Here is a 15,164-nt window from a genome sequence, read left to right as displayed (position 1 = left end):
GCTTAGACCCCTTCACACCTTGAAGCCTCAGTCAGTTGTAGCCCTGGGGTATAATGGCAATAGGGATCACTTAGCCCAATTCCACAGGCAGGCACGTATGTGCAAGAAGGGACTGCTGACACTATTTCATCTCTTCATCGAAGCAGATGTGTTCTGGCTTCCGGATTTTCCTTGCTAGAGAAGATTACTTAATGCTTCACTGGAAGGTTTGTTATTTTGTTTTGTTTTGTTTTGTTTATGGGAGGGGTGGTATTTAAACAAAATCATAGGCCCTGGCTTGGGTTGCTAAGTGGTTAGAGCCCTGGCCCACAAACCGAGGGTCTCGGGTTCCATTCCCCGTCAAGGGCACATAAAATCCCTGTCCTGGTAGGGCGTGTGTAGGAGGCAACCAATCCGTGTTTCCCTCTCACATCTATGTTTCTCTCTCCTCCTCCTCCACTCTCCCCCCTCCCCGCCCTTCCACTCTCTTAAAAAAAATATCAATGGGAAAAATATCCTCGGGTGAGGATTAACAACAACAACAAAATATCATAGGAAGTTGGTCTCAACTTTACAAAAAAAGTGCCCCATAATTTTCTCTTTGTGCATTTGTTAGATAGGTGATGACTATACCAAATGATCAGTAATTTAGGCTTAAAAAAGGAAAAACAAGTTCAGTGAAACACTATGCAAAATGAATCTCCAAGTCCCTCTGGGAGCTAAGAGTGATGGCTGGGACTGGTAAGATTATTGAGGGAATTCAGCCAAAGGAGCCTGGTGACTAGTGTGAAAATGGGCTTTCTGGATTCGGGCCAGCGGAAAGCTCCATTGTCTCTGCCGTGCTCAGGTGGCAGCGTGGCTGGATACGGTTAGGGCCTGAAGGTGGGAACTGAAGGGAACATAAATATGCAGATCAGGCAGCCACTACCCGACACTCAGAGCAGGCAGGTGTGTGGAGCTGAGCTGACAGCACAACTCTTGGGCCAGAGCAACCAATATTTGGAGAAATAGTGAGGGGTTTGTGTGCTTTGGGGGCACCTGGCCTGTCTATAATTTCATAAATGGACTATGATAATTTCATTAGTAGACTTTCAGGCATGTCTACAAACATACTGTGTATATATGTTTGGGTAATATGTGTAGAGTGAGGTGCTTGCATTTTGATAGTAAATATGCATAAGGCTACTAGTTTTTATTTAGTTGATACTCACATTTACACATCAATTTGCAAATTCCTCAGTCTATGCTTATTACCCATTCGACACATACACCCACATACACACATCACACACTTACATACATTTTCTAGTAACCAGACAAGCCTGCACATTAATACAAGTCTGCAGGAAGTCCCACTTGGGCACTTTGAAATCTCTTGCTTTAAAAATAGGGAGCATTGTCCTTTTGGGTGGAATACTTACTAAACGTAGGGAATTTTGGCTGCACATGATATATCATGTAGAAATGAAATAATTCCCACCAATAGTTTTATGCACCTCCATTTAAAAACTGTGAATGATATTTACGTTTGGAGAAATCCAAGATGCTTAAGCTAGGACCACCTGAAGGTTTGTTTTAATATGCAGTACTTTTAGATCGACTACAATATATATCGATAGATACACATAAAGTGTATATGTGCACGCAGCCATTCTCTGGGTGCGTGCACATGTACACAGACATGTGTATGCCTGATGTATATATACAGACAGTATGTTTAATAAAACCTTTTGCAATTTTACTTTAACAGGCACGCAGGTTAAGGATCCTTTAATCTAGAATGCTTGATCTTCCAATTAACCCATGTAGCCAGACTTTCATTTACCATTAATTAGCTGCAGTTCCACTGTATGGAGATCAAGCCACTTTATTGAGCCATAACACTCTTTTCCTTTTCCTTTGCATAGCTAACTTAGTATCTAAATGGCAAAAAGGTACTAAAAGAGACTTCTCTAAGATGTTGTCTTTAAAGAAAAGATTGTGCAAAATCCTCTAGCACATCCTCCCTCTCCCGACAGAGGTGAAGGAGAAATTTAAGCTTAGAAATTATTATTTTTTGGTCTCTTTTGCTGTCTTGAAATGTATCACAATATTCCTCTCACCCAATCTTGTACTAGCTGGAGCACTGAAGGGGAACTAAAAATACAATATACTTAGTAAACATTTCATACAACAGAATTGAAGCTCATAACATAGAAAGAAATCGTCATGCAAAATGTTATGCAACAACAATGTTATTTTGTGCTGACATTGAGATTTGAAAATGTTGCATATGTCAGACATAGCTAGACAAAAAAAATGTGGACATTTGGAAATAAATGCTCTCTTTCCCAAAACCTGGTGTCGAACTTGAGAGCCCGAGCCTCCGCTTAGTATTCCAAACCAAAACAACATTTCAAGAAGGAAAATGAACGGAAAAGCAAACCAAACTAGGAAGCTGCCGAGTAAAGGAATGGGAGAAGTTTATGGTACTTGATTTTGGCCTAGTCCTGCCGTTGAGCCTCTGACATAAAATGCTGGTCTGAATTTGGGTGGGCGGAGGAGGCCCAGGCGTTGGCCGGGGAGCGGCTCAGGTGGGTGAAGACAGAAGGTAAAAAAGTAAAGAGACAAAGTTGACTTTCACAAAGAGTGACCAGTAGGATGACGAACTCTGAAAAGAACTACCAAACAAGCAAGAATGATAAAACACAAATGGGGAGCCGCTGCTTTCTCAGCGTTACTGCCCCGTTACTGGACTGGACTCTGACCAGTGCCACCAGCACCACCCTACGGAGACGCTGATTGGCTGAATACTCAGACTGGACGTCTTTATCCAGAGGGATGCACGTGAAGGATGGTGGCAGCATCACTGACCGAAACAAGACACACTTTTGCACAGTCACGGACGCCTGGATGGTAAAGACTGCCTCCTCCTCCCAGTGAGCAGTCATAGCTGGGAGACTGGCGTCTCCCCCTTCCTATGCTGCTCCCCCTCCTACGGAACCTTGCCCCTTCTACTTAAACCTCTCTGTGCTTCGGTTTCCTCATCTAGAATTTGGGAATTCGAATACCTTTTTGGTGTACCTTGCAGGGTCGCTGGTAAGAGCAAATAAAACAATGCATGGGCTAGATCTCTGCAAAGCCTCAGGTGCCTACCAATGTTCATTGTTCTCGCCAATATTGTGCCAAGGCAGGAATTAATTGCCTCGCAAGAGCAGATGAAGGGCCGCTATTAGTTCAAGTGCGCTAGGGAATATTCTTGCTCCCTTTGTGGAATTTCAACATGTCAAAATCTGTCATTTGGGGGGAAAAATGTGTGGTATCTGATTGTTTCCAGCTCATTTAATTATTTTCAATTTGGAATTTTCATGGCTTTTATATTGTGGGTTGAATCATATATAAAAGCTTGCCAGCTTATCAAATATGTTACTTGCTATTCCAAATGTTAGAATGCCGTAATCAGCACTTGACCCATCTGTCTGGTGGTTGACAGTATCAGCACAGCAAACATCCTGGGACAATGGCCGCTCCTTCCACAGGCCCAGGGCACCCTCCGCTCCCCACTCCCTCCCTCTGACAAGCGCCTCATTAACCTCAGACCTGCCGCTTCCCAATAGTTCCCGTTTATAGAGCAGCCTGCGCGGTGAGAGGGGACACACTCCATTGCCAAGTTTGCTTGAATTTTCTACTGGGAAAATGATTTTTACTGCGGGCTTATAGCAAAATGTAATTCTAGCGACATTAGTGAAAATATCCGCAATACGAATAAATATAATATTCTGGCAAAACTATCAATTAAAAGCAAAAGTTGAAATTTTTTTCTTGCGGGGTCACCTCAAAGTTTTGAATGCATGGCTAAAAAAATTCTTTAGCAGTCTCCTCTTGTTTAAATCTTTTGTTTGAAAGATTGTGTGTAAATGGAATATAGAAAAATCAGTTTTAAATAACAGCTACTCAAAAGAGGACAACGACTGAGCCTTTCTTTATTAAAAAAAAAAAGTACTCCTGTTTAATTTTTCTTAAAATCTGGTCTTCTACCTACAGCTGAGTTGAAAGTTAGGGACGTCTCTGATGACACAACCTAGTAACACCTCCTGGCTTTTTAATGAATGTGTGCTACCTGAGTATGCAGTTCTCATGGGAACTCTTTTTCTCACCAGAGAACAGGGCCTGCGTAGAGAAACCCTTGCACTGTGGTTTATAGAACAATGAAAGGTCCCAGGCTGATCCGTAACCCGCCAGTCAGCAGCTACATATTTCAGCCAATGGGTCTTGATGAAAAGTTGTGAAGGGATTCCCGGCTGCCAAGTGTCTGTCCAGAATTCTGACAGTGAGGTTTGCCACTATAGAAACACAAGCTCCCTATTTTTTCCCCCTCACGGAGCAAAACAAAAACATCATACCTTGGTTTCCAACTTCATTTACCCAATTACCATTGCTCATGTTTACACAATTAAATCTGTTTGGCTTCCAGAGAGAGAGTTACATGTGACTGCAGGAAACAAAAAGAGAATTCCTCTGCGTGCTCAGCTCAGCCAAGGAAGGGAAGCATCCAGGAGCGAGAGGCACTCCAACTAGCCCTTAAATAACCTGAGCATCCGGGTTCCAGGGAGCGAAGTGCCAGCCCCTGAAATACCATGTGAGACATGGATGTGCTTGATGGAAGCCCACTTACTACAGGCTCCAACCTGTGGACGTGTCGCTGAAGATGCCAGTGTTTGTATTGTGCTATTACTGCAAATCACTAGCCTGTAGCCATTTGCTATGATTTGGGACTCGGGGTGGGTAAGAGCTAGATAGGAACAGAACGCTAAGGACATAGCCATGGCACGTTTCCCGGGACCCTGCCTCCCTCAAAGGATGGCTCCATGGGCCATACATTTAGTGCAGCATTACAGTTCAGCACCATTTCCTCAGTGGGGCTGTCAATGACATATAGTGATCCCCTTGCAGGACCATCACTCCCTTTCAGAAGATTCCGTCTTTAGGGGAGTATGAGGTATACGGTAATACAGACTGCTGGATGAATCATGGCTCCTTTTCTCTGCTCTTTTCACTGCAGTTGTCTTTGTCTCTTCTGTGAAACATGCCTCTGAGCCTGCCCTATTCCTACTCAAAGCCTTTAAGAGATCCCTTTCATAACAAGAGGGTGCCTTCATAACAAAGCTCAACTCCTCTGCTGATACCCCTACTTGTGCACGTATGGCCTTTAACAATAGCAAACCATACACATGTCCCCCTCCCTCTATGCCCAGCGAATTGTGTGTTTCTGGGGCTTGAACAGAGCCTGTCCTTAAGGTGGGAGGAACTCCTCAGTGGATCCCACCCAGTGCATGGCATTCATGGCAAAGCAAAGACTTGGTGTTGCAACACGCATAGACAGGATGCAGCAACTCTTCTCTCCTAACCAAAGCCCCTGGTTACCTAATGCATGTACTAAGCTGAACTGTGAATTGTCAACAGTGTAACCTAAACTTCCAAACCCGAGAACAACTTCAGGTGTCTTAATGCAACTTAAAATGATTTAAGATAGTTAAAAATACTTTTTATTTAAATTAAAATAATTTGTACCTACAAGGAAGAAATAATGCTATTATGGTATTTTTCTTCTCTAATTTGGTATCTTTGTCCTTAACAATGAGCTGTTGCACTTAAGGAAAGTGAGCTTAATTCTGGATAGACACAGTCAGTAGTGGATATCTGCTATTATTCTCCTCCGGAGAATTGCCTTTCCTCCACTCTATATGGTTCTGGTGTGAATGTCAAGCAATGAATCCCACAGGGGCAGTCATGTGAGCCAAGCCAAGCCAACCATACACCGGCACGTCATGGAAATTCTGATTGGCTCAGAGATTAACATGTGACTCAAGCATGCCTATGAGACCCTTCTCTGGAATTTTATACAGTTTCTTGAAGAGAAAAGCTTGTTTTCTTTTAGGGTTTATTTAGCTAGGATGAAAGCTGGTGCTATCTGTGACCATGTTGGTCCCAACCTCTCTACCATGACCTCCAGTCACATTAAAGACACCTGTCAGCAGTTGGAGAGATTAAAACACACTAAAATTCTTTATCCTGAGACCAGTTCCTCCAGGCATTTCCTAGCTACACTGGCTAAAAAATTCCCTTTTCTTGCTTAAACTATATGAGGGTGTGTGTGTGTGTGTGTGTGTGTGTGTGTGTGTGTGTGTGTGTGTATTTTGTCACTTGCTTTAGAAGGAATACTGATTTAATAGTACTATTAAATATCCACCCAGTCCCCAAATAAGCTTTCACATATATGGCCATAAGCTCTCTGGGGCAGGATCTTGGAGCATCTGGAAGGATGATGAATAGAGGCAAATACTGTAACAAGGCCAGGGGCACCCTTCTTGGGGAACCAGCCCTTGGCCTCCAGGATGACATCCTCCTTGCAATGCATCCAAGACCCTGGCCTTGGTGAAGATGCTGCGGCACCTGGCATTTCCCTTTACTACAGGCAGAATGTAACTGTGTTTTACGCCTGTGCTCCCACTATAATGTCAGCTCCCTGGGGGTAAGGACCATGACTGCTCTTGCTTGTTGCTCACTCCCTTGTTATCTGGCATGGATCCTGGAACTTAGTAGGTATTTAACAAATATGTGTGGAGCTATATTGCTATGTTTTATTTTGAAATTAATGATAAAAAGATCAATCAACTGCCTCCTATATTCCACTGGCATCCAAATTGCAATCCCTGGATCAGCAGCTCTGCATCACCTGGGCACTTGTTAGAAATGCAGGTTTCCAGGCCCTGGTCCCGACTTGCTAATCAGAATCTATGTCTTAACAAGATCCTCAGGGATTTGTATGAACTTTAAAGTTTGAGATGTATTCTTTTATATTCCAATTCTGAAATAAAACAATATATCCATGCTACACATTTAGATTGGGACATTTTCTTTTAAATAATAATAAACAGATAATAAATATAATGATGCTAACTATGCTAACAGGCACTATGCTAATAGCTCTTTTCGGAATATGTGTTTCAATCTTTGCAACAACCCTTTCGGGGAGGAAAATAAAAGTGAGGCTTAAAGAGGTTAAAAAGCTCACTGGAGCCAGGATAGCGATTTAAGTTTTGGTGCCCAGGCTGGTCCTGAGGTGGCATTTTCTTGGAGCTGCATATCCAGGATCCTGTCCTGTGGACACTGTTCATCTTCAGCTGTCATACTGAAAATTCAGGCCAGATGGGCTGGGGTGAGGCCATCGTCTCTTGGCTGAAAGGTAAGGTCACCTGGTTGGGGGTGAAGGCTCCTGAATAATGTGCAGGATCCCAAACTAGGGTCACTAACTGCCCATCTTATTTAGAAACCTCTAGGCCTCAGTTTTCCTGTCTTTCAGGTGACTGTTTGGGACTAGATGATTGAGAAACCCCTTTTTAGTCTTACAATTTTATCACTAACAATCACGGTGTTTCATAGCTTACAAATTCAATATGTAGGCTTAGGAATTATGCTCATGTTCAAACTCTGTCTCTGCCACTAACTAGCTGTGTACACTTGGGCAATTCACTTAACATGTCTCTATTTCTCTCTCTTTGTATTTCCATATTCAAAGAGTGAATTCTTATTTCATTGAGTGTAAGTGGCACATTTTAACATTTCTGAAATTGGGTGCATTTACATTTGATGGCGTCTAACAATTTAGTTGGCAGCATTGTTTTGTTCTTAGGAGTATATAAATTAATGGTACATCTTATAATTGATGGCCTTTTAGAGCCAAAGAAATATGGTAATAAAATACTACTTATAGAGTTGTGAGAATTAACTGAGATATGCATGTAACTACTAAATACATACTAAATTCTCAATAAAGGACAGTTGTCATCATCGTCATCAGCAGCAGAAGCAGCATCTTTTTTTTTTTCTGATAGAAGAGACACTGGTCTTATATTTATTGGTTTATGGCATCTTTTTAAACACCTCCTTTTTTCCTCCAGGACCCTCCTTGGTGACAATGTTGGAAACATGTTCCTCCTTGCCTTCCTCACTTTTTATAACATAGATGAGGTATTAGTCTACAAAATAATCTGGGCTTGGAAACCCTGAGTGATGCGTCCCTGAAACAAGAAGGAAGGGAAACATTTAGTTTCCTGCGTAAGACATGAAGCATGAGGTGGTACTTGGTGGGAGTGGATTTGCCCTTGGGTAGGTGGCTCTGCACTATGTGTTCAAGGATTGCAAGCTTAGTTGTCTCTTCTTCTCCTTCAACTGGCCTTGGACCTGTAGGAAGTTTGGCTGAAGACAGGGAATGATACTGAACCTCAGCACTACAGAATCTGCTTGGAAGTCCTTTGGGTGAACTTGTCCTACATTAGAGGGTTTCTGTCAATTGGGGAGAAAAAAGTCTGCAGTTCTTTGGGAATCTCAGGAAATCTCAACTGCCCTGAGGAAGACTTCACGATGGAAAGATTTGGGCAGTGATCTGGTCTCAGAAAGGACGTTCTGCCTTTGGATAGTCTTCCTGGATTAAAAGTTGTAGGTATTTTTGAAGGTATCCATTCATTGATAACTATCCAAGTGCCCACCACATCAACTGGGAAGGTGGGAGTGAGAAAAGAGATGAAAAAGCATGGTGTTTGAATTTAGAAAAATCTGGCTCAAATCCTGCTTGAGAAATTCTCTTATCCTCTCCAAATCTCAGCTCCCTCTCCTGTAAAAGGGGTAAAGATGGAGTCAGATTCTCCATATGAAGTCCTTAGCCCAGAGGTGGGTTGGCTGGCTGTATATCTATCTATCTATCTATCTATCTATCTATCTATCTATCTATCTATCTACCTATCTATCTATCTATCTTCTATCTATCATCGATTTATCTATCATCTATCTACCTATCATCTATATATCTATCTACATCTGCTTATCTATCTACCTATTTTTTAATCTAATTTTGCAAATCTTTGGTATAGTTGAAGAAAAAGTTTTTTATTTTAAGTTTCAATAGAATTTTTATGATGTTCATAAAATTATACAACTATTTAATCAAGAATTGAGGCAAAACAGCAATAGTAGTATATCCATAGAGCTTGCTGGGTTCATAACATGTGATGACTTAAGTGGAAATATATTTAAAATAATAAATTTATGTGCAGGAGTCACAACTTTTCTTTCATAGAGTAGCAGCCTTTTACTTTTTTGAGATACTGTAATTAAACTGAATATTTAATTTTTAACAATGCCACCAGACAGAAAGCACAAGTCCACCAAAATGCCATCTGCCAAATCCCATAGCCTCTCTAAGCACAGCCTGAGCAAAGGGCTCCTAGCTGTCCACACTCCACCCAATTAGGGCATGTAACTCCAGCTGTGCCCTGCTACCTCCATACGTTGGTTTTGAATACCCACCCATGTATTTGTGCTTAGATCCCTCTGAGGGAATTGAAAAAGGAGAAGGAGGGTAAGAAAAAAGATGAAAAGATCCGGAAAGAAGTCATTATGATTATGATTGAGGTTTGTTTTGCTTAGAAGCCGCAGACATACCAGGCTTCAAACCCATCTCTGCTTTGACCTTAACTTTTAGGCCCAGTTTTACTCAAGTCCTCCTTCTTAGTCCTTTCTCTCCATCAAAGCCAGTATGATTGTCCTGGAGTGCCAATCACCAAGCCACCCTCTTGCTTAAAGAGCCTTTAATGGCTCTCTATCACCTTTGGATGTGATATGTGTGGAATTTTTCCTTTGGAAAATCTATATGCCTTCAAAAGTTGGCATAGAGTACAGGTTAAAAACTTTGGACCATGAGATATAATCTGAACTCTATTATTAGGGCATATCAAGGCTTTTGAGATCTTGCCTCCTGTCTACATTGCCATCATCAGCACCCTTTGCTGCCATCATTTCATTTCATTGCAACCACATTGAATTACAGAGTAGTTAAGACTGTGGCCTCTGCCTGGACTCAGATTCTGTCTCTACCCTTATTCTACTAGAAGTGTGTTATTTGACCTCTCTGCATCTCGGTTTGCTCTTCTCTAAAATGGGAATAATAGTAGTATCCACCTCATAAGGGTTTTTGAAGATTAAATGAGTTTAGCACATATAAAGCACTTAATAGTCATACCTGGTACATAACACACACTGAATAAGCATTCGCTATTTTTATTAGCTATATGGTTTTACATATTTGCGCATATTACTCTCTCTGTCTAGGATGCCTCTCCACTTCCCAATCCCAGCTCCCTTTCACTGATTCTAATTCATCTTTCAAGATGCAGTTCAATCCTTCCAACCTTGTGAAGATTTCCAAGGCGTCTGACAGTGACCTCTTATGCACAACACATTGGTGCAGCTGCATACTTAATTTGTAAGTGACACTAGGCACCCATTTGCACACAGTCTTCATAAGGTTATTAGCTGTTCCCTGTTGTTTACATAGTCCCTGGGTTGCACTACCGCACCTGGCACATGGTGGGCCCCACTAAAAACTTGTTGAATGAATGACAGAGTGAATGAGTGAATGAATACCTGCCCTTCTCAGGAGAGAAAGGCACATGTGTCTTGAACATAGGTTCATGAGTCTTCAAATACTTATTGCCAGTCTGGTGCTTGGCATGTGCTCAAAAATGCTTTCTGAGTTGATCTGAAATATGTTCATCTTTGATTAAGTGAAATAAGTTTAACTTCAATGAAACAATAATAATCTTTTGAGAATCCTTTAGACCTTAAAAACAAAAGTTAATACTATATTTTCACTTATTAGAGCTTTCCTTACAAAATGCTTACAAGTTTTTGGACTAAACAAGAAGAACACATCCAAAATCAGAGAATTTTCTAAGAGCTTTCCTCTCACGAAGCTTCCGCCCTGTGCTTGCGCCCTGCCTCACCACACAATACACAAAACAGCACAAACACAACCTCTCTCCATCTTGGCTGATAGACATTCATCAAAGAACACAAACTTCTCAGTAGGGTAGGAAACAGAAAAAAGAAATGAAAAACAAAAGGGAAGATTCGTTTGGTTCAGTAACTATTTTTAAAAAGCACACGAGGCCAAATCCCTGGAATCCGGAAACCAAGGATGAAAAGTTCTGTACAAACCAGAATTCTGTTCCTCCAAAGCTTATGCCTTCATGGAAATTCTACTCTATAAAGGTTAGCATCTAATGGGCATGAGGGGTATTCAGACAGCACAAATTAACTCCTTAAGTATCATTGCAACTCCGCACCAGTCTTTGGGAGTACATACATTAAGGAGCCGTTAAAAAAAAAAAGAAACTAAATATAACTCAACAATCCTGATAGTTTATAATGCATATACAATTGGTTCACCTGCGTCCTTTTGATTCTCTATTTGAAAGAGAGAGCACAACGAGGAGAAAAGAGAGAGAGAAACAAGAACACATATGCAGGATTAATGAGCAAGTGGACCAAAATGCCCCCCACTTATGTGTGATATATGACATTGGAAGAAAAGGTCGCCCTTGGGTTCCCACCGCCCCGAAGTGTGGGGGCCAGCAAAAAAAGGCTCCTTCACAGAGGTGAAAAATGCTGCACAAATAGAAAATTAGTAAAATTAAGTTTAATGTGAAATCAAGCTATGAAACATACATGAACTTTCCAAGTGACAATTAAGTCATATGTTCTAGCCAAAGCTTAGAGGACAAGGACAAGTCAAAATCTCCAGAGAGAACAAGGAAAAGCTTTCCAGCTCGAGAGAAAAGAGACAGGAGGCATGTAAGATCTCATTTTTACAGAGAATGGACCACCTCATGTGATCTTATACCCACAATAGTTGGACATGTTAAACATGGAAAAGAAGGCATGATTTTGCCCCAGCTGTCCTTTATCTGACACCTAACATATTGCTCCCGGCCTAGATGCTATCTTTTTATTGTGTACCAGTGACAAGCACTTTACAAATTGGGGTTACACACAAGCAAAGTAAAAATGCATTCAGGTCACAGACAGAGAATAACTGAAAAACTTACGGACAAATCTGAGTTTATCACAAACAAATGGCTTAATTGTCTAACCTGTTTTAGGCTGATAAAAAGTGACTGGACTTCTCACACTGGATTTCACAGACAGAATCAACAGACAAGCCAATGCTAAACAACTTGAAGCAAGGAGAGTGAGTTGATTGGATCTGTATTTTCTTGAAATAATGAAAACAGAAAGAGTGAAGACAGCATGGCGAGGAGTGGTAGGTACTCACGAATGGTTAAATCCATCACTTGGGAGGCCAAGCAGAAGACAGGATGCTCATACATTTCTCTCTTTTTCCCTATAAAAGAGGATTTGGGCATGCAAGAGGCTTAGGTCAGAGGTAAAGAGGTTAAAGGTCATAGGTTAGAGGAAAACGTTACATTAGCTCAAAGGAAAATAGCCACAGAGTATTTTGGGATAAACACAGGATAAAGGAAAAAGGAGTTTCAAAATCGGAGATCTACTGGATTAACCATTCAGCATGCCGTGAGTCACGAGAGAGATTGTGACCATGATTTTACACGTCTCTTTAGAATTGTTTGCAAGAATACAATGACCAAAAACATCATGAGTAAAGGGAAACAGAATTTCATTGATTTAAGGCTCCAAGATACTAAGGATTTCAGACTTTAGTATCTAAGGCTCTTGAGGTATTTCTTCATAAACATAGTCTCCAGCAATATTACTACAACTTCTTTCCAAAATTCTCTGGAAACTAAGCTGTCAGTGCTCACAGAGGGGCTCAAATGTAAAAACGGACAGTTTCTTTTCTGAGGGTAGGATTGGAACCTTGTAAAAGAAAGTTGCCTGGTAGTAATATCTTTACAGCTGCAATGTCTCAGCCTATGGTGGACTATGTTCATGAAAGAAAACCTGATACATGCAGCCAGAGGATGTTGGGTTGTCTGAATTAACAATCCCAGCATGCTTTGAAATTGGCGTCACAGCCACTTTTGCAGAGATAATGTCAAAAAGTGGCTGAGCCAATCGCGAACAAGGAAGGAGAGAAGCAAAGAGAGCAGGTAGTGTGGAATGAGGTACTTCTCTGAAAAGAGAGTTGGAAAAAAAGGATTGGTTTCTTCAAAGAATCCCCAGACCTAAAAGTCACAGTGCAAAAGATAATTAACACAACCAAGAAGAATTGAGGCACAAAAGGAAATTACAGACCAGCTGATCTACTTTGGAAATGAATGCATTTTTACTTACAGATCTTAAAGTTTGTTTTTGGATATATTTATCTGAAAGAAGAGAGCAGATCTTACCAAGACTAGTAATAGCTAGACCAAGACCTAGGAGGCAGCAGCCATGGCAACCGAACGTTTCTTGATTCCATCCCATCTCTGGCCTCACCTAGAATTATTAGGTGCCCGGTTGGCATTACCAAATACAACCAATCATTGTGTCCTGGGAAGGTAAATGCTGGAACAATTATTTTCTAATATAGCTCTTTTACCAATCTTCTTGTTCCTCTATTTTTGTCACTCATTACCAAGTCAAGAGTTGATAAACATCCTTTTAGTGCCCAATTCTTAAGTGTTTCTCCCTGGATGCATAACAATGAATTCATTACCACTGGTACACAATTTGCATTGTCAGACAGACAAAATTGAGAGAGGGAGACATGTAATGTACAGAACACTGTGAATTTGACATGATCTTCGCCTAATTCTCTAGGGAAATAAGGACTTTGGCAGGATAACTGATGGGTTTTGGTAGTTGGTTAGGTCTTTTTATTTTTCCCCCAGTCATGTCCTGAAGGCAAACAATGGGTATTTGCTGGCATTTCACATGTGAGAGAACATCAGATTCCAGAATGCGAACACATTGAGTTTTGCACACAGAACTTCCACATTTATACACTTACACCACTGGTCAAGTTGGGTGTGGTTTTCAAATCACCCTATAGCAGCCAACAGGGTAACAATGAAAAGTGATTAATAAACTGCAAATGAATAGGTCCCAAAGAACCATATCTTTTCAAGTAGAGTTTACTCAAGGTGACTTTGGGGTAATTACTTGGTCATCAGTGACTGCTTCCCTAAAACTTGGAGGGCAGCGGTGACGACCATCCTAGGTCTAATGTAGCAATAACAAATGAGATCAAAAGCAAACTAGGAGCCATCAGAGAGGGCTGGACATTAATTTGCCGTCAAGTTTGAAATGCTACCAAAGACAGCTCTTCATAAGTTCAAGGGACAAGAAAGAGTTCAGCAAAATCTTGATGTTGCTTTATTCAATTGTTGTTTTACTTGCAATGCCATCAGCAGTGGACAACAAACTGCTTTGTTTTCCTCTATTTAAAGCAGGTAGTCATCCCGCAGAACTCCTTCATTGGAAGACATCAGCCACTTAGGGCTGACACAGACTCTCAGAGGGACCTCAGTTATCGGATAACATCCCATGTTTAATATTCTTCCCCTACAAAGACTGATTTCTGAGCCTCTGATCTTCCATTCATTTATTTGGCCACATCCAAGGAAGAGTTCACATTTTCATATTTTGAGTGCTTTCAAGTTTCAGCTTAACATACTCAGATGGACCCCTGTTTCCTGGTGCCCATCAGAAATGAGAGAGACTTCCCCAGGGAGGCATACGAAGTTTTAAATTAAAACCTGGGGGCAGAAGGGAGTCTTACCTTCGATTTTGGCATACTCTGATAGCCGGGAATAGTTGACTAAAGCAGCCTGCTCTAGACATTTACGGATGACTGTTTTTACCTCCTCTTGTGGCACTGGGGTAACGATGTCTTTCATCAAAACCTTAAGGTGGGGAAGGAAAGGTTATTCAGATGGTTCAATTAGCTGCATTACTCATTTATATTTCTTAGAGAGTTCAAATGCACAGTTAGAATGGCAAAGCCTGTCCATGAACCAGGGAAGGTCTAGGAACATATCTTCAACAGATCCAACTATTTGTTGTCTGGAGAGAAAACACCTAGATTTTAGGCAGTTTCTTCATGCTTACTTTGATATTTGATGAATGGTAAACAATACCTCAAAAATTACAGTCTAGGTTATTCAACCACAATATTCCATTACAATTTTGTTCATGTTTCTATATATGTGGAATCTGTCTTTGACTTTCATTCTTACCCTTTCCAGGAGTGAGAGAGTAGCTTTCAAAGCACCTTCAGGTCGACCAAATGGAAAGCAGTACCTAAAAAAGAGAAAATTCTTCAGGTTGCCCGATTTATTACACTTTAGCATGAAGTATACTGAAATTTGATTCCTATAGACATTCTGTGAGGAACAGAAAGTGCTTTC

The 15,164-nt window shown here is 41.0% G+C and overlaps 1 protein-coding gene across 1 annotated transcript in view; it reads right to left on the bottom strand.

Moving 5' to 3' along the window:
• Positions 1-15,164, bottom strand: part of CADPS (calcium dependent secretion activator) — a 447,690-nt gene that overhangs the window by 97,830 nt on the left and 334,696 nt on the right. The window contains exons 16-18 of the mRNA XM_023754061.1: positions 14,994-15,057; positions 14,537-14,660; positions 12,131-12,199 (exon numbers count right to left, since the gene is read on the bottom strand). Coding sequence (XP_023609829.1) covers positions 12,131-12,199; positions 14,537-14,660; positions 14,994-15,057 — 257 coding nt within the window. The remainder of the gene's footprint in view (positions 1-12,130; positions 12,200-14,536; positions 14,661-14,993; positions 15,058-15,164) is intronic.

Source organism: Myotis lucifugus, unplaced genomic scaffold (genome assembly GCF_000147115.1).
Source record: "Myotis lucifugus unplaced genomic scaffold, Myoluc2.0 scaffold_55, whole genome shotgun sequence".
NCBI lineage: Eukaryota > Metazoa > Chordata > Mammalia > Chiroptera > Vespertilionidae > Myotis > Myotis lucifugus.
This window is presented reverse-complemented; position numbering and strand designations above follow the sequence as displayed.